Source organism: Pelmatolapia mariae, linkage group LG8, assembly GCF_036321145.2.
Source record: "Pelmatolapia mariae isolate MD_Pm_ZW linkage group LG8, Pm_UMD_F_2, whole genome shotgun sequence".
Lineage (NCBI taxonomy): Eukaryota > Metazoa > Chordata > Actinopteri > Cichliformes > Cichlidae > Pelmatolapia > Pelmatolapia mariae.
In genome coordinates, this window is record NC_086234.1 from 7,184,165 (window position 1) to 7,207,666 (window position 23,502).

The 23,502-nt window shown below is 36.0% G+C and overlaps 4 protein-coding genes across 4 annotated transcripts; 2 read left to right on the forward strand and 2 right to left on the reverse strand.

Annotated features, from left to right (window-relative positions):
• The first annotated feature begins 3,176 nt into the window (after positions 1 to 3,176).
• Positions 3,177 to 4,176, forward strand: LOC134633236 (interferon a3-like). The gene is made up of 5 exons (XM_063482115.1): positions 3,177 to 3,308; positions 3,412 to 3,495; positions 3,647 to 3,796; positions 3,899 to 3,994; positions 4,078 to 4,176. Exons 1-5 carry the CDS (start codon positions 3,177 to 3,179, stop codon positions 4,174 to 4,176), a joined length of 561 nt encoding a protein of 186 aa, XP_063338185.1.
• Positions 4,177 to 6,477: 2,301 nt separating this feature from the next.
• On the reverse strand, positions 6,478 to 7,631 carry LOC134633214 (interferon a3-like). The gene is made up of 5 exons (XM_063482089.1): positions 7,500 to 7,631; positions 7,304 to 7,396; positions 6,861 to 7,010; positions 6,663 to 6,758; positions 6,478 to 6,576 (listed from the first exon to the last, which is right to left on the reverse strand). Exons 1-5 carry the CDS (start codon positions 7,629 to 7,631, stop codon positions 6,478 to 6,480), a joined length of 570 nt encoding a protein of 189 aa, XP_063338159.1.
• Positions 7,632 to 12,401: 4,770 nt separating this feature from the next.
• LOC134633207 (interferon a3-like) lies at positions 12,402 to 13,508 on the forward strand. Its single transcript, XM_063482082.1, has 5 exons — positions 12,402 to 12,533; positions 12,647 to 12,730; positions 12,977 to 13,126; positions 13,229 to 13,324; positions 13,410 to 13,508. The coding sequence occupies exons 1-5, from the start codon at positions 12,402 to 12,404 to the stop codon at positions 13,506 to 13,508; spliced, it is 561 nt and encodes a 186-aa protein (XP_063338152.1).
• A 211-nt stretch (positions 13,509 to 13,719) lies between these two features.
• cd79b (CD79b molecule, immunoglobulin-associated beta) lies at positions 13,720 to 21,679 on the reverse strand. Its single transcript, XM_063482136.1, has 5 exons — positions 21,552 to 21,679; positions 18,610 to 18,921; positions 18,357 to 18,475; positions 16,729 to 16,782; positions 13,720 to 14,447 (listed from the first exon to the last, which is right to left on the reverse strand). Exons 1-5 carry the CDS (start codon positions 21,601 to 21,603, stop codon positions 14,358 to 14,360), a joined length of 627 nt encoding a protein of 208 aa, XP_063338206.1. The 5' UTR covers positions 21,604 to 21,679; the 3' UTR covers positions 13,720 to 14,357.
• Positions 21,680 to 23,502: the final 1,823 nt, after the last annotated feature.

A 23,502-nucleotide genomic window follows, 5' to 3' on the forward strand; every position in this document is an offset into this window, starting at 1 on the left:
TGGGACTCTCCACCAATTGACCCTAGAACTGAAGAAGCTTCTTGGATGAGAGGTGAAACGTCTTCAAGCAACTTAAAGAAGTCCAGACGCTTTTCTTTCCAAGTTTTTTAGACCTTATGATTTATGTTTACTTAGAATTAATATTTAGGTATTAAGTATTCCACAATATGTTAATAATAACTATGATCATATTGTTATGTAGGGTCACAGTGCTGAAACCTGGGCGGTGATCAGGAAGGAAACCAAAGCCCATCTAATAAGAGCAGAAAAGCTGGTTTCATCTCTGCACAGTGCCAACTAAAATCTGTCTGTTATCATGTCTGTGACATAAACGCTGTTTTAATGTATTCGATTCTCTATTTATATCTATAGTTATTATTATTATTTATTAAATTGTTTGTGTGTTGATTTTTGATTTATTAATGCTGATCAACATATTCATTTTTCTTTTAATTTATACTGAGCAAATATTTTTATGATATTCTTTCTATATTCTAAATACATGCTGCCAGCATCTAGAAGCATCTTGGGATACAGTGTTGCTCATTCCAATATACTATGTCAATACATAGTCAAGTCTACAAGTAATAAATGATTTACTCAAGGTCTTTAAATGGGAGTTTTTATGCTCGTTTGCAGTTCAGTTTCAACATTTTTACTCTTAATCCCAACTGCTGTAAAAAGCTGATGAACTTAAAAGTCTAAGCTTGTCAGAACTTTAATATTTTGATTACACTTGACATGTACCCGTTGATTACAGTAAAACTAACATGTTTAATATTTAAACACTGAACTGCTTTGCACTGCTTCCAAGCACTTTGCTCTCCAATGTTGTCTTCCTATTGTTTTGTATATAATCCTCTAGTTTGTATAATGTAATAAGGTCATCCACTGTTATTTGTGCATGCAACTGCATTTTAGACTTTTGACTGTGAGTCCCTCAAATGTTAAAAGGAAGTGACTCCAGCCTGGCAACTATAATTAAAGTTAAGATTAAATTCCGTCAGCTTAGCTCATCTGTGCAGGTTTATCAAAAATGCAGACAGTGTTGAAGCTGACAGTATTCTGCATCTTGATGTGACTTGCTGCAGGTAGCCAGGATGGATCAGAGCTGATAAAAATGGCATAAAAATTGTTTTTTATATCAGGACAGATGACAGAAAGAGGCAGTTTGACTTAAAAGAGACATCTGTATAATTTCATTTTTGTATTTAAAGTTTGCAAGGCGATACAAGATGATTCAGTGCCTTGTTTTTGGACTCAGAATTTTCCAAGGGCCATTTGATGCACTTAAGTGTGCACCTGTTTATAAGAGCTCCACAATGGAAGTCTTTAAACCTGCATCCCTCTGCAACAGGGGGCTTTTCTTCCCACACACCTACCATTCTGTATCCAGGTGTATTGAAAACGACAACTGATTTTATCTGACAGAAATTTGCATTTAAATATGAAAAAGAAAGAATCAAATTAAAAAGGGCAGCGTGGTGGTGTTGTGGTTAATGTTACTGAGTCACAGCAAAAAGGCTGGGGGCTTTCTGTGTTGGGTTTTTCTGTTCTTCAAATGCTTGAGGTTTCCTTCCACAAAGAAATGCATTCTTTCGGCTGACTGCCAATTATTGGCTATAGCTGTGAATGTGTGTGTTAATGATTGTCTGCCCTGTGATAGATTTGCTACCTATACCCTGTCTGTGGCCCTGTGCGAGCTCATATAGGCCCCAGTAAAGAGACTGAGAAACAGACAAGCAAAGAAAATCCTGTTTATGATTTTTCAAAAAGATATAAACTGCCTTTATATAAGCAAACTTGAATGTCTCCTTGTGATCTAATGGAGTGTACTTGCAGCATTTCATTTATAGCAGAGCACACTTTTCATTTTTGGCAGCTTTCATCTCAATATGCAGATGGGCTGTAACCTCATTCTTTTAATCTGTCTTTTGTAATGTTAATTATCAGTATATTTTTAGATTTAAATTTGCGTTGTAATTAAAGAAACAATCCCACATTTAGTGCAAACTAAATATTTAGAGTTTGCTAAAAAAAAAAAAAAATCACCATAGATAAAGATGAATTTACATCATTATAATGGCTTCAAGCAGGAACACAAGTAACCAAATACCGTAAAAAAGAATGACAACAAACACAATTTACGACTGATGGCATAATTTGAATTGTTTATACTCTCATATGTATTATTGGGAAATTAGCTGCCAATACAAAGCTAAGAAGATTATTTCTGGAAAATTAGATACAGTTAATTACAACACCAAGCAGTGATGACAGGGTTTTGGCTTGGCAGAGGAAGAATAAAAATCTAAACAAAGTCGCATTCCTTCATAATTTAAACAGTGATTTAAAAAAAAAATCAGGATTAAAATCTGCTCAGAGTGCCACATTAAAATGTAAGGGTGAATCCCCTTCTCCAGGTTATCTGCTTCTCACTCTAAATTCCCAAAAGGTTAAATATTACTCAGAATGCGCGACATAGAGCAGGCGCTGGGTCACGAAATCTCTTTCAGTTTCTTTATACAGGAACTTTGTGGCACTGTGGATACGGTGCAATTAGATCTGCAGCGTCACGTACTGCGTAATTAACAGTTTTACGTGTTTATGTAGTTAATTAGATAATTCGAAAATGAAAAAACATCCGCATTACTACCGAAAACGTCGTGTCTGTATGGAAAGAATTCCTTGGAAAAAAAAAATCATGACATAAAAGTCAATGAAATAATTTATTATTAAATAAATAGAGTAAAATATAAATGAGCTTAAATGACTAATATATTTTGTGTTAAAGATATTTAAGTCAAGTATCCAAAAATAAGTTTAAAATTTTGATTTGTTAGATGTTAGGTCTCGATATAAACAGAGAGAAGGTAAAGCATTTCAGTGATTATAAATAAAATGCATTTCGTAACCGTAGGCGTTATAATTAAATGAATAGTTATTATAAGTAAATTAATCTTTATTAATAGTTTAGGATGTTTGAAATGTATAAATTAAAATATAAATAAAAATTCTGAAACGTGTCACTTACCTGCATGATGTAATGAAAGCCACAGGTGTTTTCCGTTTTCCGTTTTTTCTGCTATAAATCAGGTGTTACAGGTCTACTCCATCAGAACACCAGGAGACATTTGAGTTTGCTTCATACAAGAGTAGTTAATACCTTTTGGAAAATGATCAACAGGGTTTTCTTTGCTTGCCTGTTTCTCGGTCTGGTCACTGCAGGCTCCTCGTTGAGCTGCAAATGGATGGATCAAAAATTCAGACAGCACAACGAAGAGACTCTGAATCTACTTGATACCATGGTGAGTGCACGTCTTTTAATATTTATGCTAAAAAAATTTTAAATGTGCGTAAATTTAGTGCCTGTTTACTGAAACACTCCATGTGCTTCTGTGTGTGATGCAGGCTAATAATTCCACTAACATCACTGAAGTGGAGGTCACCGTGCCCTTCCCTAATCACCTGTACCACCAGGTGTCCAAATCATCAGTAAGTAAATCTCGGTTTTTCTAATTTAATCCCATAATATCCCAAACTACTCTTTAAAGTAAGCCAACTTCAGTTTTAGAAACTTAGAAACTTAATTTTCTTTTCAGAGACAGTCCTGTGAGTAAATAATATTTGATTGCTCTCCTGCTAGGCTAAGGATAAACTGGCTTTCACAGTTCAGATTCTGGAGGAGGTGGCTGCCCTGTTTGAGGAGGATCACAGCTCTGCATCATGGGAGGACAGCACAGTGAGGAACTTTCTCAATATTGTGAACAAACAAGCTGAAGAGCTTCACTCCTGTGTAAGTTCACTTTCAGTAACACCACTATTGACATAGCTGAAATAAATTATACTGCTAATGTGGCTAAAACATATATTTAAATGACATTTTTTCCTGATTTAGATTGGGAGCCACAGTCACAAGAAGAAGAACTCACAGCTGTATTTCAAGACAAAAATGTATTTCAAAAGGCTTTCAGATGATGTCCTAAAGAAGAAGGTAGGTCTTTATTATTTTTAACCAATTCTTTTATTAAACACCTCTGGAATATTTTACTAATGATAATATTGTTGTGTCTGTAGGGTCACAGTGCTGAAGCCTGGGAGGTGATCAGGAAGGAAACCAAAGCCCATCTCATGAGAGCAGAACCGCTGGCTTCATCTCTGCACACTGCCAACTAAAATCTGTCTGTTACAGGAAGGATGTATTAATTTAGTAATTTTTTAACTTATTTATCTACTAATTTATTTACTGATTTTTACGTTGCTTGTATAAGTGAATATTTCTAAGTATTAAACAGCATATCTTTATTTATTTGTGAATCTACTTTAAACTAAACAGAACATTTTCTGTATCATTTTATATGTTGAAATCAATAAATATTTCCCATTTAAAAAAGAAAGTGGGCATGTTTTTTTTCCTGAAAAATGAAGTAAACAGATGTTGCATTCCTTTTTAATAGGTAGAATCAAATATCAGAAACCTGCCAAGCCAAAGAAAAATCTCTTTGATCGTTCACAAAGACAGATCTGCACGTATAACATAGAAAGTACAAAAACAGATTAGTCTATTTTTTTTCTCTCACTTTATCATAAGATTGATATCATAAGATATCACAACATTTAGCTAAAGGGGACGAAAAAAAAAAACCTTATTCAAATTTCTTCATACACTATGCTGCTGACATTGTGCAGTTGGACTGTGACTGATTACTGAAAAATACAAATGAAAACATTAATAAAAATCATTAAACAAGATAAGCAAGTTTCAAAGCACAGCACGTATAATCCAAGATTCTTTTGGAGAAGACATAACTACTACTAGTTATAATGTTTTGTTTCATTTTATAAATATTAGCTGTTGGAGTCTTTCTAAAGAACCAGAGTTTATGTTCTCAGTAGACCTGGAGTATAGTAAACTATGCTTTGTTTACATTTCTTGATTCTTAAGAAGAAAAGAAAATGTTATTTGCACCAAATCATTTTTGCCCCTTCCACTTTTTGAAGCCAGCTTTCCTCTGATTGGATACTCAGCCTTCTACATAAATCTCCTATCTGTCTTGCTGAAATGACCATGTTAAATATATCCCATCTCACTGACATCATATATAGCCAAGACAGGTGAAAAACCTAAGATGCCTGTTTGTTTCAAAGTAAATACTCTGACAATACCTGAAACTTTGGACATATTTATTAAGCCATCGACCATTGCAATAGGAAATTTATATATAAATGCAGAACTAAGAAAAGCACGATAGTTCATTTTAAACGAGGGCATTATAGAACTTTAAGAACAAATTTGAAATGTCTAATTAAACAGAAGACTCAAATAAAACCGAACAGTGCTGTGATGTGTTTAGTTCTCTTGACTCCAGTGACACGGTCACAGGTTTTAATGCACGGTCACAGGGATCCTTTATCGTTGTGGGGTTTGGATGCTCTTTCTGTTCTTGTGGCATCTTCCCACAGAACAGACAAGTATACATGGGTTCAACAGGCGATTCAAAGTTGGTCGTAGTTGTGAGTGTCATTGTGTTAATGTATGCGACCTGTTTAGAGTACGTCCCTCCTTTTGCCTTATGAGAGCTTAGATAGGTTCCATGATGGATCGATGAGTGTTGCACAAGGATGAGCCTATTACATAAGGGAGGCATTGAAGCAAGGTCTGTGACACCTCTGGCAGGAGAGAAGGACTAATCAATAAACTTTCATTTAAAATGGCAAAGTGTAGAGAGACAGAGAGACCTGAGATTTAACATAAGATTAAAAACTTCGTAAAGAAATGACAGACAAGTCACGGTCATTATCTAGTAATCACCATCATAAAATTCATTAAAAATATACCCAAGAGGCAAATCTGAACACTACAGGTGTGAGGGGCTAACAACGCAAAATGACCATCAGTGTTAATAGAAACAGATCAGTCAGTCAGAGAAGACTTAAACCAGTGTGAAGCAGTTATAGCTACAAATAAACTGCTCCAGACTAAAGATAAGACTTTCATGCTCCTGTTTACTGAACCTTACTGAACTGACCAAACCGCTTATTTGTATTAATTACAAACAAGTTTAGATTTCTTGTTGTTTCCTATGAATCAAAAGATTGACAATATTCATTTGCAATAAGTGTTATTTTTATTACTTCAAGACAAAAAAATTAATAAAAAATATTAGATTTAGTTTGTAAGCACTGAAAATACTGATGCAGTCAACCAATAAATAGAAGTCAATAGATAGATAAATAAATAAATACAAAAAGTAACAGGCAAGCAGATAAATGAATATATTTTCATGTAACAGACAGATTTTAGTTGGCCGTGTGCAGAGATGAAGCCAGCGGTTCTGCTCTCATGAGATGAGATATGCTGTTTAACACTTAGAAATATTCACTTATACAAGCAACTTAAAAATCAGTAAATAAATTAGTAGATAAATAAGTTAAAAAATTACTAAATTAATACATCCTTCCTGTAACAGACAGATTTTAGTTGGCCGGGTGCAGAGATGAAGCCAGCGGTTCTGCTCTCATGAGATGGGCTTTGGTTTCCTTCCTGATCACCTCCCAGGCTTCAGCACTGTGACCCTACAGACACAACAACATTAACATTAGTAAAATATTCCAGAGGTGTTTAATTAAAGAATTGGTTTTAAAAAATAATAAAGACCTACCTTCTTCTTTAGGACATCATCTGAAAGCCTTTTGAAATACATTTTTGTCTTGAAATACAGCTGTGAGTTCTTCTTCTTGTGACTGTGGCTCCCAATCTAAATCAGGAAAAATAATCATTTAAATATATGTTTTAGCCACATTAGTACCATAATTGATCTCAGTTATCTCAGTAGTGGTGTTACTGAAAGTGAACTTACACAGGAGTGAAGCTCTTCTGCCTGTTTGTTGACAATATTGAGAAAGTTCCTCATTGTGCTGTCCTCCCATGATGCAGAGCTGTGATCCTCCTCAAAAAGGGCAGCCACCTCCTCCAGAATCTGAACTTTGAAAGCCAGTTTATCCTCAGCCTGGAAGAAGAAGAAGAAGAACAGATTACCATAATTCCCTCCTCTATTAGAGAGACATTCAGTAGCAAAGGTGCCAGAAATATATTGTTTGGCTCACTTAAATTACCAATATAATATTTACATAACATTGTAGATTATTGATACTATGGGCTAACATTTAAAGAAAAAAACATAGAAATATGAACCATGTGGCCCATTTAGACTGTTTTATATATATAAGGAAAAATTGTACTGTGCTCTCATTGTGAACTCAGAGAAAATTAGTTTATAAATAAACGCTAAGATTAACTTACTGATGCTTTGGACGCTTGGCGGTACAGATGATTAGGGAAAGCCACAGTGACCTCCACTTCAGCATCTTCAGTGCTGTTGGTGGAGTTATAAACCTGTACAACAACCAGAAACACACAGCTTGTGTGTTAAAATAATCAAACATCAAGTTCAAACCACTAAATGTTGTTACAGTTTTCTTAAAAAGAGCGCACTCACCATGGTATCAAGTAGATTCAGAGTTTCTTCGTTGTGCTGTTTGAATTTTTGATCCATCCATTTGCAGCTCAGCGAGGAGCCTGCAGTGACCAGACCGAGAAACAGGCAAGCAAAGAGAATCCTGCTCATCATCATTTTCAAAAGGTATTAACTGCTCTTGTATGAAGCAAACTCGGATGTCTCCTGGTGTTCTGATGGAGCAGACCTGTAACGCCGCATTTATGGTAGAGCAACATATTTCGTTTTCTACCTGCGGGACCTGAACGGAACCTGTGGCTTTCACCGCAGCATTCAGGTAGAATCAAACATATTTCGGATTTAATTTGATCCTAAATCGTGTGAAACAATCACTGGCGTACAAAAGGTAAGAATATCGGCTCAAGTAGGAATAAGTTGTGTAATAAAATAAAAGGGCTCCTGGTAAAACAGTAGCCTACAAACACCGGCCATAACACGCAGCAAGTGAAAACAAACACAGCTCACGACCGATGCTGTAATTTGAAATGTTTAATCTTTGATATTTGATACTGAAAAATATAAATGGTAATAAGGACTATTGGGATTTTAGCTGCTAATAAAAGTAGGTTGCAAACAACAAGCCATGATCACCTATGATTGCCTATAAGATTTATTTTATTTTATTTATTTAATTATTATTTTTGGCAGAGGAACAAGAAAAGTCTAAGCAAAGACACCCTCTCTTATCAGTCTTAGGCTGAATATAATATTGCATGACTTTCGTTTTTCTACTAGGATGAAAGTCTACTCTAATCTTCCTATTAAAATGTGAAGGACAATCCCCTTCTCCAGGTTATCTGGTTCACACGCTGATAAAACAAGGCGAAATATCACTGACCGATTCGTAAGAATGAGCGTCACAGCTCAGGCGCCCAGTCACCAGGACGCTTTCACTTTCTCAACACAGTTTCTTCCCTTTTACGGCACACTGGATACTGAACAAGCAGATCTGCAGTTTTACGTATTGCATAAAGGGTTATTATTCAAACAGGCGCAATTAGGTAATTTGAACGACAGAAAAAAACCAAACAAACACGGAGAGTACAGGCCGAAAACACTGTGCCTACATGGAAAGAACGGCTGGGGAAACAAAACCATGACAAATATCCGTGGAAATGAAAGAAATTAAGTAACTATATAATTGTGAAATACCAGAGATACATACAGAGATATTATTTTTAAAATAACAATTAAATATATATATATATATATATATATATATATATATATATATATATATATATATATATATATATATATATATAGAAATGAAAATGAAATGTTATGTCTGTTCTGTATTCTTTAAAATGTTCATTGAGAAAAATTAGATATTTTTGCATTATTTTATAGCATAAAAGGATCACCTCCTCTTGGAATCAGAAAGGTATTTATTGCTGTTATTATTATTTCAAAAATTAAAATTGAGGAAGAATGTAGTTATCTATTTTAATTTGAGTCAGTTTATGTATTAAGTACAGTTATACCTCACAGACACAAAGTACAGTATAGCATGAGAAATAAGTGAAATTTAGCCTTGATTTTAAATTAAGCAACAAACAATAAACACGATCAATCATTTTAATGCGGTATAATACTGTGTGAGGCCCGTTCTTCCTTTTCAGCAGGGGGCGCAAGAGTGCTTGATTTATCTATCTAGCTATCTTACTGTCTATCTATCCATGGTCACGTACATAAATACATTCTTAAACTGAAAAATGTGACAAAAGAAACAGTTAGACCCTTTCCTTAACAAAACAGCATAATCATACTTTAGTAATAGTTTAAAATTCAATCCAACTTTATTTACAAAGCACTTTAAAATACCCAGAACAGGACAAAATTGCTGTACAGTAATTAAGTTAGGAACAATAGAATAAAACAAAACAGCGAAAAATAAAACACACAATACATAAAAATTAAAACAGCCTTGTATTTAAAAAACAAAATAAAACAGCATAGAATCAACTAAAACAAAAAACCAAGGTGTCAAAGGCCAGGGTGAAGAGATGGGTTTTCAAAAGTGATTTAAAAACAGGCAGAGAAGAGGCCTGTCTAATCTCTAAAGGCAGATCGTTCCACAGTTTTGAAGCTGCTACAGCAAAAGCACGATCTCATAATGCGTGCTTCATTCACCTGTTCACTGTTGTTGCTGGAGATTTTAATTCCTTAGGTTGGATATCAATATTTCTAGAGTATGATATGAATACTAGTAAACAGTAAATGAAGCCTTAACACGAATAGTATAATTCGCAAAATATTATCATCCAATAGGTAAAATAAGGTAAGGTAAGTTGATTTATAGTGGAGAAGAAGTAAAAATAATAAAGAGGTACTTAAAGTACAAGTACATTAAAACAGTATTCCAGTAAAGTATTTGAGTCTTCAACTTCTTCTTTTGGCTGCTGACTTTAAGCGGGCCAAGTTCATCACCTACTTCCATCCGAGTAACCAATATAGTATGAAATTGTTCTGATTCGCACAAAGATTTAGCAGCAAATCATGTTATATTCCCTTCATGAAGCAACTCTCCCCATTAATATCCACATATTGAGTTCGCTGGCGTGTACACCTCTGACTTATTTTCCTTGATGCCACTAATTTACCCAGTGGTATTCGTGGAGGGCCAGTCATATTTCAGTGGGGGTCAGTACCGCCTCATCCCCCTTCTTCTGGACTCACCTCTCACCACACATTCAAACGATGTGAATTAACGTGATGATAAATCAGCACCAAACACTTAAATCAGTGCCAGCATATGAGGAGGGTCGTAATGTGATTGATACTGATGTTAATGCCAGAGGAGGTTTATGTATCTGTAGTTACTGAGACAGCAAAGCGTTGGAGACTTGTGCGCACTTTGCGCCTGAGCATTTGGCAACCCCATAACTTTACGCGCTCTCCCCCTTCACTCCAAGTTACAATAATATTATCTAGGAGGGAATAAATTTTACAAATACACTTGTTGCACCGGGGATATCATATTATAATTCAGAACCTCGCTGGGATTCAGCGAGGTCTTTGGAACAATCCATTGTGTCAGGAACTTTCGTAAACGCAGACTGCATGTGCTTGATTTTATACAGCTGTGGCACGGGGACTGAAAACACCTGAATTCAAATAATAAATGGTGTATTCCAATACTTTTGTCCTTGTATATTTAAAGATTCACACTAAACAGGGAAGTGTGAGCATAACTAGAGGTGACAGTTTGTACTTACAAAATAACAATTTATGCCTACCCAATTGAATGTATGAGTTATGGTTTAAACTGCTTGCTTGAAGTGTTTGCTGAATTGGAATTTTTAGTGATTAGACATGCACTAAAAATAATTAGTTTCACATCTCTTGTCCTCTGGCAAAACAGACATAATGCAATAAAACAAAAAGTTGTAAAACAAGATAGACCAAAATAAGGGAAGAAGAATATAATAAAAGCATTAGCAAAAGCACATATTGGCACGTTTTTGATTTATATCAGGCTGAAAATATGCTCTAATTTTCCCACTGATCGTGAAGGACAATCCCCTTCACCTGGTTCCCACGGTGAAACAGATATTCTCAATAAAACAAGGTGAAATTTCGCTGACTGGTTCGTATGAATGAGCGTCATTGTAGGCCAAAGAGTCACGAAGCCACTTTTTCTTTTCTCCGTATACGAACTTCCCTTTTATGGCACAATCGCAACTAGAAGTAACTGTGAAATGGGACTCCATTCAAAAGCTTTAATGTACACTTACAACCACCACACTGGAGAGAGTGCGTAAATGTAAACATTTTTTTTTAAAATTTTTGTTTGTTTGTTTTTTAATCATCATGAATTGCGGAAATTTCATCCATGCAACGTGCATTTAAGTAAGGACATGTAGGTAAAATGTTTAGGCTTTAAAAACATTTATATGTATACTCACAGTAAAATACCTATAACACTAACGTTTCTATACTTTTTTAAATGTTTTTTTTTTACACTTTACTATTCTATAATTGCGCATTTATGGGGATATTTTGCACATTATGGATTATACTGTTAGTATTTCATTATCCATATTGTTATGGATATTATGCTTGAGCAGACGGGGGTGAAGGCCAAACTGGCGAAAGATAGAAGAAAACGGAGGAATATAAGAAGAAAACGACAGAAAAAGAGAGAAAAGAAGGGGGTAGGAGGAAAAGTCGAGGATAAAGCAAACAGACATGCTGGATCACAAACAAATATACAATTTTGCAGTGCGTGTGCTTGTACGTTTAGATATCTTTGTGAGGACAGAAAATTGGCATGCTGCTATACTTGTGGGGACTAACAGCCACTTGTAAGGACAAAGTGCCCATCCCCACGAGTTTGAAGGCATTTTTGAGGTTTAGAATGTGGTTTTAGTGTCAGGGTTGCAATTAGGTTATGGCTAAGTTTAGGCTAAGGGTTACAGTTAAGCATTCATTTTTGTTTGTTAGGGTTAGGGTAAGCAACTAGGGAAAGCATTATGTCACAATTAGACGTCCTCACTAAAATATGAAACCCAGTGTGTGTCTGTGTGTGTGAGTGTCTGTGTATGCACTTTTGTCATGAAAGACACTTGAAAATGACCTGGTCAAGTGCTCCTCTTTAGAAAGCAAATATGTGTGGCACAACAAAGCAGACCATTATTCTGCTTTATACAACAGCTGAACAGGACAAAAAAAAATTAATGTGGGATGTTTTTGCTTCCCATAGAAACCAAGTCTGAAATGTGTGACATCAGAACCCACCTTTGTTGAGGTGAAAGCCACAGAGGTGAATATGGAAAATGAAACAGGTGTGCTCTGCTATAAGTGCTGCTGGGCAGGTCAGCTCCATCAGAACAGGAGATATCTGAGTCTGCTTCATACGAAGACAACTGACATCCTTAAAAAATGATCAGCAGGATTCTCTTTGCTTGCCTGTTTCTTGGTCTGTTCACTGCAGGCTCCTCGCTGAGCTGCAAATGGATGGATCATAAATTCAAACAGCACAACAAGGAGACTCTGAATCTACTTGAAACCATGGTGAGTGTGTTTCTTTTAATAGGCTTAAAATTTTGTTGAATTTTTATTAAATTAAATTATTCAGACTTAGTGTCTGCACTTCAACTCTAAGTCTGTTTCTGTGTGTGATCCAGGGTAACAACTCAACTAACACCACTGAGGTGGAGGACACCGTGGCCTTCCCTAATCATCTGTACCACCAGGCATCAAAAGCATCAGTAAGTAAACCTCAGCTTTTCTCATTTTATCGCATAAAATCCCAGACTAATTTCTCCTTAAAGTAAAATAATGTAAAGGATTTCAAATTTTACCATGGGTATGAAATACAATCAAAAACTAAAATTCATAACCGTCATAACTTTAAGTTCTTATTATGCAAACCCGGGTCTGAGTGTTCTGATATTTGTTCTTATTTTTCAAGTTTTTTGAATTATAAAAACCTATGATTCTTCTTCTTCTTCCAGGCTGAGGATAAACTGGCTTTCACAGTTCAGATTCTGGAGGAAGTGGCTGCCCTGTTTGAGGAGGATCACAGCTCTGCATCATGGGAGGACAGCACAATGAGGAACTTTCTCAATATTGTCAACAAACAGGCAGAAGAGCTTCACTCCTGTGTAAGTTCACTTTCAGTAACACCACTACTGAGATAACTGAGATCAATTATAGTGCTAATGTGGCTAAAACATATATTTAAATGACTATTTTTCCTGATTTAGATTGGGAGCCACAGTCACAAGAAGAAGAACTCACAGCTGTATTTCAAGACAAAAATGTATTTCAAAAGACTTTCAGATGATGTCCTAAAGAAAAAGGTAGGTCTTTATTTATTTTTTAACCAATTCTTCTATTAAACACCTCTGGAATACTTTACTAATGATAATATTGTTTTGTCTGTAGGGGCACAGTGCTGAAGCCTGGGAGGTGATCAGGAAGGAAACCAAAGCCCATCTCAGGAGAGCAGAACAGCTGGCTTCATCTCTGCACACGGCCAACTAAAATCTGTCTGTTACAGGAAGGATGTGTTAATTTATTTGCTTCTTTTTATTTATTTATTTATTTACTTATTAATTTACCGTATTTCTATTTACCATTGTCTTTTTAATCAAACATGTTGGTGATTTAAAAAAAGAAAAGAAAAATCATGTTTTCCTTAGTTATGGGAAAAAATAAATTTCTTCAGCAAAGAAAGATGTATTTATTGTTTTTATTCATGTCAAACAAACCAAATACATATGTATATACTTAATCTTAACAAACAACTGAAAAATAAAAAAAACAAGTAGATGTTGTTTTTGTTCTTACTGACACAAGTTAGTCCTTGTTTTTGCACCACCCTCAGGCTTCAAAATTTCATGTTAGCACAGTCAGTATGACATTATCCATCCATCTACTTACTTAAGACTTATTTTATTAAGAGTCATAAGGGGCGTGAATTCTGTCCCAGCTCACACTGATCAAGAGCAGGGGTACAACCCAGAGCCTGTGAGACTGACAGACTGGGCTTTTACAGGACCAACTGATACACAATACAGTTTAAATAAACATCACCAGAAGCACCAAAAAGGTCCGCTGAAATATCAGCTTTTGGGTCTAAATTGCAGAAGGGCTTATTTACACTTTATGACAACAGATTAATTCAAAACAGTGTTACTAAACATCACATTAAAAAAAAGGGCAAGCATGCTGCTGCACATCCACAAACAAACCATGCATTGTGTTGTGAGAAAAATGCACATCTCCATTCTCAGTAAACTATTTAAGGACTTACTTTAAAACTTGCAATTAAGAACATATAATCTGTCCTCATTCAGAGGCTTTAGCAGGTGAAAAGTAGTTGTGTGAGTCTCACTCCCACGGGGCCTCAGCTCCCTCAGCCTGAGCATACACGGAGAGTTCCTCATACAGACCTCCACCACATGTCTCAATCGCCAAGCCCTAAAAGACGGAAATAAGTCAGTTTTACTAACTTAATTAGTTTTACTCATACATGTGTCTAGGTTTGAGGGCCCTTTCTCTCACTATACGATTAAAAAGATGATTAAAAAAATTCTGAAAATCCATTACATAGTTACTGTATATGTCTGGGCATACTGGCAGCTACAGTTTTTATTTGCATAGTTGGTGTTTCAGACATGACTCAGAGTTAAAAATGGGCTCCCGCTTAATGTCACTGCAGAATGACATTAACTGAAAAAGTAACAAAACATAACAATGTTTGCATTAACCTCAAACGCTACTGTTCTTCATTCATAATGCAAATTGGAGCTCAGCCCAACATCCTTACTTCATTTGAGTTGATGGATTTCACTTCATTTGTATTTATTTTTGAATTTTACTTAATTATATTAATGTATCTGTAATTGCTGTCTGCATACTAAGAAGTGTGATTGGGTGTTCTTTTATTTTTTATTAGTTTTACTTAATAATTTGTACCAATAGTTGTTCATATTTAACTTCAAATCCTTAGTTTGGCAGTGTTTAGGTCATTATTTTAGTTAAACTATGTAAAGCTGTAAGTGTGGTTTCCAGTAGTTATATAACCTGGAACAATGTACAGGTTTAGCTAGCAAGGTTTAGCCATTGCAACTGACACTCCTATAGTGCAGTGTTCATATTCAAGGTTGTTCAAATCTTAATAAAATATATTGTAACTAAGTGATGTATGGGTCACAGGACTGCAAGAAAAAGTGAGCTCACTGACTTTTAAAACAGGTGCAGTCTTACCTTCCTAGTAGTTCCTAATAAGGTGATTCAAAGTGTTGATATTAGTAAAACTTTGAAATTCTGAATTACAGCCATGTTAATTTGGTTAATTTGTGGGTTTGACTGATTTACATGAGACGTTCATGTTCAAAATAAAAGTTATAATTTCTCCCACTTAACCTTGTAACGCCTGAAATATGAAATAACAACCCGTTCTCACTCCCAAATCGTAACATTTTACGCTAGGTGACAAATCGTCAACATATTACGTTTTCGGGCACCCAAGGCGTTCCTACGTCACGACATCGGAAAACTGCGGACACATGAGAACCGTTTGGACTCAATCTACACATCTTCGCTTTTTCCCTTAAAATCGCTTTAGAAAACACTATTTCACCTCATTAAAGTGCTGCTTAAGGTTAGGAATAAGGTTATGGTTAGGTTTAGCCATAAGGTTAGGTTTAGGCTTAGGTATACGGTTATGGTTAGGTTTAGGCATAAGGTTATGGTTAGGTTTAGGGATAAGGTTAGGTTTAGGCGTAGGGATACGGTTATGGTTAAGGTTAGGAATAAGGTTATGGTTAGGCATAAGGTTATGGTTAAGGTTAGGCATAAGGTTATGGTTAGGCTTAGTGATAAGGTTAAGTTTAGGGCTGCAGTACAGGGCTGGAAACCGCCGCGTACCATAACAACGTGGAAGGTCACCTTTCGCGTTCCTCAGGAACGCCGCAGGACGTGACAAAACGTCGGGATGTTAAATGGACCTTAAATATTATTTTGCATATATGAGCTTTAATTTGTATTACATATGCTGCATCCAGCATTTTATGTTATTTTCTTTCTAAACTCACACTGATGATGAAAAAGTCTCAAGAAAAAACACAAAGACTCATGTATTGAGTACGATAATTGAAGTTGATCTTGCTATTGTTATTATTATTATTTATTAACTTACACTTATGTACACTATTCTGGAGCCTTAGTAAGATTATAATTTATGACTATGTTTTTGCTATGTTGCTTTAAATAACTCTTCACTATATGAAAAGTCAAGCAATCACAGTAAGACTACCTTCTACACTTTTGGTATAATTGATTTACAAACAGTTCTGTTTCTTGTGCAAGAGAACAGCAGCAACAAGATCTATAAAAATCCTTCAGATGTGTTATTATTAATGCAATAAACAAATGAAATACAAATTCAGCCAGCTAGATGTACTTTATTTATTAACTCAAATATAGGGTGTGTATTCATACATTTAACAATAAACCTGACGGTAAATTTGTGGTTAGGAGCTCAGTGGTGCACGGAGATTGCGATTCCTGTTTTTTCGCTGTCTATTGTGCGCCTGCATTTTTATGTAAAGTCACACAGCTGTGGTGTGTATTCACTGTGACATGTTTACACAAATGAGACCACACAGTGAAGCATCACTGTAATATTTTTTTTCTTAAAGAAAGCCAGTGTCTTTCTTTTTTTCACTTTTTATTCTAAAACAAAGAGCTGACAAACCTCATAGATGTGATCTGTTTCCGGCTCCTCGTATTCGCTGTCCCTTCGTTCCCACTGTTAAAAAAGGAAATGGGGGTGTGGGTGGGGAGAATGAATGAGCTGGTACCATCTTATTTAGAGACACATCGCACATAACACACAATAAAATAAATTAAAATGATATTGAAAGTTTTTTTGTTTTGTTTTTTTCAAAATTTGTCTGTTTGCAGAAATGTGGAAGTAGGTGTTGTAAGCACCGGTCAACTCAAATAACTGTCGTGAAAATGACTAAAGTGTGTTTTGTTGTAGGTTATATAAAAAAAATACAGTTGCAGTTGCTTTCCTGTGTTATAAAGACAAAAGCTAAATAAATGTTTGTAGAAAATGATTAACCTATTAAATGGCATCATAATTGTAGCTAACACTGTGATAACTCAAAAACTAGATTTAACTTCATGTATAGAATTAAACCGAGTAAGTACTATTTTAATAAAATGTATGGATTTTCTTTTTTAAATATCGGTGGAGATCACTGTCAGTTATTAATATCAACACACCTTTGGTAATTTTTGGTATGTTAGAGAACCTCTTATCTAATACGTCTATTTGAAACCTCCTATTATCTCCACTTCCAGTTTCATAGGTGCTGGTTACAACATAGAATGAATGAAGGCCTACGGAGCTGTAGCCCAAAAAATTGTATTTCTTGGGGTGCACATGTTTCCTCTGGCAATACTGATCATCTTTTTTTAGATTTATTACATTTTTTTAGATTTATTACAGGTTTTAGTTTGCTTTTGGCTTGCTTTTCAGAAAAATTTAAGGACATAGGTGTTGTTTTAATTTAATTTCAGACATATGTGAAGCAGGTGTAAATAGTTATTTTAGCTGTGTAGCTCAATAGCTATCTCATGAGCACCTGGATGAAATGCAGCCATTTACAGTATAGTGGGAATGCCTAACCTAGATTGGCACTGATTGGTATCTGGCTGGCGCCTTAATAATCAGGTACTTATCATTTCAACATGTCAGAAATCTTAACAGCTAGCTTCTTTTTAACTATAAACTAAGCTAGCGTCTTGACAAAAAGCCAGCTTCTGTTTTGCAACAGCAACATTTATATGTGCATTTTATTGAGCAAATCACAAGATGAGATAACAAAGCATGTTCTATATATGTGTGTTGATACAATTTAGAAAATGATCAGGCAGCAGCTATGATATTTGAGCTACTGTTGATCTACTGTCTTCTTAATTAGATGATTTGCTGCCTTTTGCTTTACTTTGGACTGTTAGTATGTTTACAGAAAAGTCAATGTAAAGCTGTTGCCTTCGCCACTGGGATACAAAGCATTTTACTCAGTGCACCACGTTGCATACACATTAAGCAAAGCGAAATGATCATTTAGAAAGCCTTTCTGTTGTGAGTTTAATCATAGTAAATGCACATATTTTTCTCTACAGCCTTGTCATTTCTTTTCCCTGCTTCTAAAGAAAAACCTCTAAGTTTTCCTGAAATAAACCATATTTTAAAAAAATTCTTGATCCAAAGAACCCTGCTTTCTGCTGAAGATTTGTTATGCAAGTTCTGCACAAAATCCTTTTTTGGAGCACACATTTGCCTCGAGTTTTGTTCATCGTGTTCCTCACCAGTTTTTGTTTACGTAGCAACAGAGCAGCAATGAACACAGCTAAAAGAAAACCCTGGAACACAATAAGACCGTCCTTCACATTGCTCCTGTAGATTGCCTTTTCCATCACAACGGGTCCTGCACAGTGAAAAGATGTATGTCAGCTGCGCATTTTCATGAGTGAGTTGGTACATACTTAAAAATAAAAAATATGGTAAAAGTGCACTGTATTTTTAAAAATCTGCTGATGACATGCTGTTCCAGCTACTTACTGAAAACGTTTACTTCGGTTCCGGGTCCCTGTGTTTTATTTATCTTGCAGTAGTACACGCCACTGTGCCTCATTTGTATCTTGCTGATGTGAAGATAGGCCTTTTGGACAAAACCATGGTTTTGAAAACTAATGCTGTCATCTATCAATGTCGATAGCGGTGTTTGCTTGTCTCCGATCTTGTTGGCCTTGAACCACTGCACAGTAGAATTATCTTGTCGTGAGGATGAACAGTAAAGGGGCACATCGCTGTTAACTGCCACACCATAGAAGCGGGGTTTCTGTCTGATCTGCGGTTTCTCGTTATCAGCAACTAAGCAGACAAAGAAAGGTTGAAAGACACTGTGACACAGTTATACCAGCAATTATCACACATTTCAAATGGACAAAATATACATTAAAAGGATTTTGTCATTGTGGTTGAGGATAAATAATGTGTATGCCACTTATGAGATGCTTGCTTTACAGAGAACAGTGATGTACGTAACCTCCTGGGACCCCGTGTCCTCATACAGGGACATTGCATTAAGCCTTTTCTTCACCTTATACGTCATTCTAATGAATCATGTTACGTAGTTTTTTGTTTGGTTGGTTGGTTGGGGTTTTTTGTGCCTGTCCCGTTCGGCACTGTAGCAATCAGAATTATTGTCTGAAGGCCAAAAAAAGGCCCAACAGATTTTTTTTTTTAATCAAGTAGATCATTATTGGCCCACTAGATTGATTGGTATTATTTATTCATTTATTTTTAACTTTTAAGTTATTACAAACAGAACAGACATGACTGGGGGATAGGAAAGGGGAAGACAAAGACAAGAGAAGTTCAAGAAAAGGAGAGGGGAAAGAAAAACAGGCAGAGGGACAGTGAGAAAAGACATTAAAAAGTCCACTGGCTCACCTGCTGGAAGAAAAAAAAAATAGAGAGCAACACAGTAGGGAGACCACAGCAATAACCTTGATAACTATAAGTAACAGTAAATAATAAATATTGAATGTTACCGAGCAGAACACAAGACCAACAATGCACAGTATGCTTTGAGGCAGCAGCAAAGGAAGATATAGAGTGTGTCTATGAGCACCCATGTGTACACCTGTGTGCAGACTTGTCTGCGTGAGCGCGCTTGTATGTAAAAGGTTTCTCCATTTAACTATCTGATAGAGGGTGTGGGGAGCCATAGCCCTGTCCCCCAGGACATGAAGAGGAGATCCAGGTCCCAAACATCTAGAGGCCCTCCAGAGCGCGAGAGCCCAAGGAGGATCACCGGAGGGGCAGCTGCGCCATCCTCCTGGAAAGAGCTGAGGAGAGCCCCAGACTGGGGGTCACCCAGCAGCCACGGTGGAGAAGCTACAGGAGACTGCGGTGACTTGCCCGCAGCCCCTGTCGGCAGCCAGCCGCCGCAGAGCGGGACGATCCCCAGGTCCAGAGGGCCGAGGTCCCCCCACCCCCCCAGAAGGGGCCCAACTGAGCCACAGGTGCCAGGCCCCACCAAGAGTGAGTCAGTGCATACCTGAGTGCCCAGCCCCGGACACCGAGAACCATCAATGCACTGACGGCTGGGGGCATCAGCCACCGGCAGGGTAACCCCTAACCCTAACCCACACCTGGGGGGGGCTGAGATTTTGTATTTTTTCAAGTAATGTTAACTTTCTTGTTTTATCCTGTGAAATAAACCCATTGTCCCCAGATGAGGACATGTTTTTCTGTGAAATCATAAGGGCTTCCTGTTGAAAGAGGAAGCTTAGTTTGTATCATGAAGGAGCTAGCTAGGAGAAGTTAAAAATGCGTACTAAACAAGAGCTCAGGTCTAAAGAGGCTAATGCATGTGGAAACAAAAGATAAATGCCCTGTAACACTAATTATGAAAAATTACTACATAAAAAGAGACAAACTTCAAGATGATGACGGAACCAAGTGGTACACATGGTGGAGAAAAGTGCCATTGTTGTAAGGGACATTATTGACATTATTCTTTGTCTCCATTATTCAGTTTATTCAGTCTAAAAAACATAATAAAAAGATGTTGCCAGATTTCCAGGTTTCATCTAACCGACAGTATAAATTACACAAACCACAAGCATCAAAAATAGGAAGATTTTATGAATGTTGCCACAAAAACAATCATTTCAGATAAGCTAAAATTAAATTGATAACCGTTTCTATAGCAATCCACAAAGTTTAGAAAACAAAGTTAATAATTAATTTCCTTTTTGAAATGGTAATGCCAATGAAATGATAAATTGAATATTTTTAGATTGAGGAGTAGAAACCATAAGACCAGAAGACACTATTGCGCTATTTTCTCGAATACTATGGAGTAGTGATAAATCAATTAATGTAAATAAAAGCCTTATTATCCACTGATATTGAAAATAATTCATATTTGTGGCCCAAGACATGTATACATGCATGTATGAGGATATCATATTTGTTTGTTTTTAATGTTTACAACACATAAATATCAGATGCTTTTTTCTTTTATTTGCTATTTCTATATTAATTCTTTAAATTAGATTGCAAGTTCTATGTAAAATAAAGCAATGGAAACTAGGAACTGAATAACTTGGAGGTGCATGTGTGATATTTATTTACTATAAAATTATAAAGGACTTCAATTCATCAACATGACAATAATCTTATAGTCTTTGTTTCAGAAGAAAACTTCCTCTTTTCCCCAGATGGGCAGGAAGTAATGGTGCTGCAGAGTCAAAAATAACATGCAAAACACTAGTATGCAGTGTAGTTGTGGTTTAACAGTTATAAAAAAATACAATTAAAAAGACTGTGTGAGGTGTTATAAATTACCAGTACTGTACTTTGCTGAATTATTTTGGTGTACTGGCACTGTGAGTTAATCTATGTAGCACTCAAACTGGTATTTTTCCTGTATTGGTTTCATTTTTCAGTCACAAAATCGTGTTTATTATATTCCAAAAATTTCCCTTTACCTGACAGACTGATTAAAACAAGCCCCCAGCATCCAGCTAGCATCCAGCGCATGATGTCCTCAAAAAGAAGAGAAGTACGCTTCAGATGCTGACTCCACGGCTGTATCTGAGTTTCTCTGCAGGTCTAAAAGTGTTGTGAACAAAGATGAAGCGTCTGCATCAGTGGGTGTGCAGTCTGTCTTCCGTCACCATGCAGGCAGGCAAATAAGAGGAAGAGGGCTCTATCGTTGAACCAAAATAACAGCCCACACTTTTACTGTCGGTAACACATATGATTAAATGTTCCATTTTTAGGGATAGATGAAACAGCATTATTAAGCTAAACATTAAGGTTATGATTAGTGATACTACAGCCAATATAATATCATAGTTTCAATATTGATGCCAAGATGATGTTTTTAGATAACTTAGATTTCTAAAGAAAGCCTTTATGGTCAAGAAACCAAAGCAGATCGTTTTTAAACATTTAATTCCTTTTTAAAAAGACCATTTACAAGACACAGTATGCAAAAGAAGATACTGTACTGTGCAAAAGTCGTTGAGACTTTTCAACCCTTTTTGTTTGTTTGTTTGTTTGTTTGTTTGTTTGCTTCCAATGAGTCAGATTTGTCTTTAGCAGTGGTCTTTAGCAACAAATCTCCAGGCTTGGACTAAAGTTTCTACAGTTTTTAAACCACTCAACACTGAACTATGAATCATTCCAGCATAAAAATGGCACCTACTGAAATTGATGAACTACTTCACAAGCAAATTGGCAAAGAACCAATTTTAAATGGTCTCTTCAGACCGAAAAACCCAATTTACAGAGAGCTTTTACCTGAAAACTAGCATATTTTGGCATGGTGTGCAGTGTATCCTTAAAAAATTGAGGTAACTGGAAAAGTGACACAAGAAGAAGTGGCGATATATAACAATATATATCTGTGGTAAATTAGCAGTAACTGAAAGTTATGTATGAAAAATAACAAAAAAAAAAACCCTCTACCAATTACCTGAAACAGGGCCTGAGAGATACACCTGGCCCTTAAGTTGATCCACATATATACAGTTTGCCAAAGCTTCCTCAGAAATGCTCTGAAAATCAATGGCAAGAGGTGACAAATCAAGTGACAAATCCAAATTTGTCCAAAAGGGAAATAATGGCTATTAAAGTAGCTATTTGAATTAGCTGCCATAAGATAGTAGTTCATAGTTTTGCATAGCAGAAAAGTTTGAAGAAATGACTATCAGGTATCAGTAACTAACTACCTGTAATCATTTATATTTAACTGATTACAGGGAACTTTTATATACTCATCATTTTAACCAGGCTTATAGCATACTCCTCATGTTTAATCTGTTTCTGTTGTCTGTCTTGCAAAAATGAGGTATTTAATAAGTAGTTTGTCTAAGGTCTGAATTTTTAATTATGAATGAACATTGACTCACATCTAACTTGCCAAATTTTGTGAGTTCAAGTGAAAATAGCAGGCTTTTTTAGACTTTAGTTAGCCTAAAGTCTAATTGTAAACCAAAGCCTCCTTTTGGGCATAAATACCCAGTGGTGTTAGACAGAAGTCTGTTAGTCTGTGTGACTGTTACAGGATGGTTTGGTTAGTTGCACTGATACATGCAGTGGTGGTTCTTAAAACTAGATGGAGATTTTAAAAAACACAATGTTATTGTTTTGGGGGGGATTGAATTGCAAAGTTCTTTAGTCTTCTGCCAATGAAGGCCATGCCAGTCCCCTCGCTGTGCCTCGAGTCACACAAGCTCAACTAATGGGTAAGAGTTGGAGGATTGTTTATGCTTTTATAAGTTATGAACTTATGAAAAAGAACAAAAAAATAAAGGTACTGTTGAATTAAACTCAGCTCAAAACACCTGATCATCTCAGTCTTCGTTAATTTTAGTCCTTCTTACTACACACAAATTTGTCAACCCGACAAGCATCAGGAAGCTTTAACACAGG

Coding starts and splice junctions, on each gene's coding strand:
- LOC134633236 (XM_063482115.1), top strand. CDS start 3,177: ATGATCAACAGGGTTTTCTTTGCTTGCCTGTTTCTCGGTCTGGTCACT. Junction 3,309..3,411: donor TGAATCTACTTGATACCATG/GTGAGTGCACGT, acceptor TGTGTGATGCAG/GCTAATAATTCCACTAACAT. Junction 3,496..3,646: donor ACCAGGTGTCCAAATCATCA/GTAAGTAAATCT, acceptor CTCTCCTGCTAG/GCTAAGGATAAACTGGCTTT.
- LOC134633214 (XM_063482089.1), bottom strand. CDS start 7,631: ATGATGAGCAGGATTCTCTTTGCTTGCCTGTTTCTCGGTCTGGTCACT. Junction 7,011..7,303: donor GCCAAGCGTCCAAAGCATCA/GTAAGTTAATCT, acceptor TTCTTCTTCCAG/GCTGAGGATAAACTGGCTTT. Junction 6,759..6,860: donor CAGAAGAGCTTCACTCCTGT/GTAAGTTCACTT, acceptor TTCCTGATTTAG/ATTGGGAGCCACAGTCACAA.
- LOC134633207 (XM_063482082.1), top strand. CDS start 12,402: ATGATCAGCAGGATTCTCTTTGCTTGCCTGTTTCTTGGTCTGTTCACT. Junction 12,534..12,646: donor TGAATCTACTTGAAACCATG/GTGAGTGTGTTT, acceptor TGTGTGATCCAG/GGTAACAACTCAACTAACAC. Junction 13,325..13,409: donor ATGATGTCCTAAAGAAAAAG/GTAGGTCTTTAT, acceptor TTTTGTCTGTAG/GGGCACAGTGCTGAAGCCTG.
- cd79b (XM_063482136.1), bottom strand. CDS start 21,603: ATGCGCTGGATGCTAGCTGGATGCTGGGGGCTTGTTTTAATCAGTCTG. Junction 16,783..18,356: donor TGCTACGTAAACAAAAACTG/GTGAGGAACACG, acceptor CTTTTTTAACAG/TGGGAACGAAGGGACAGCGA. Junction 14,448..16,728: donor AAACAGATCACATCTATGAG/GTTTGTCAGCTC, acceptor TCCGTCTTTTAG/GGCTTGGCGATTGAGACATG.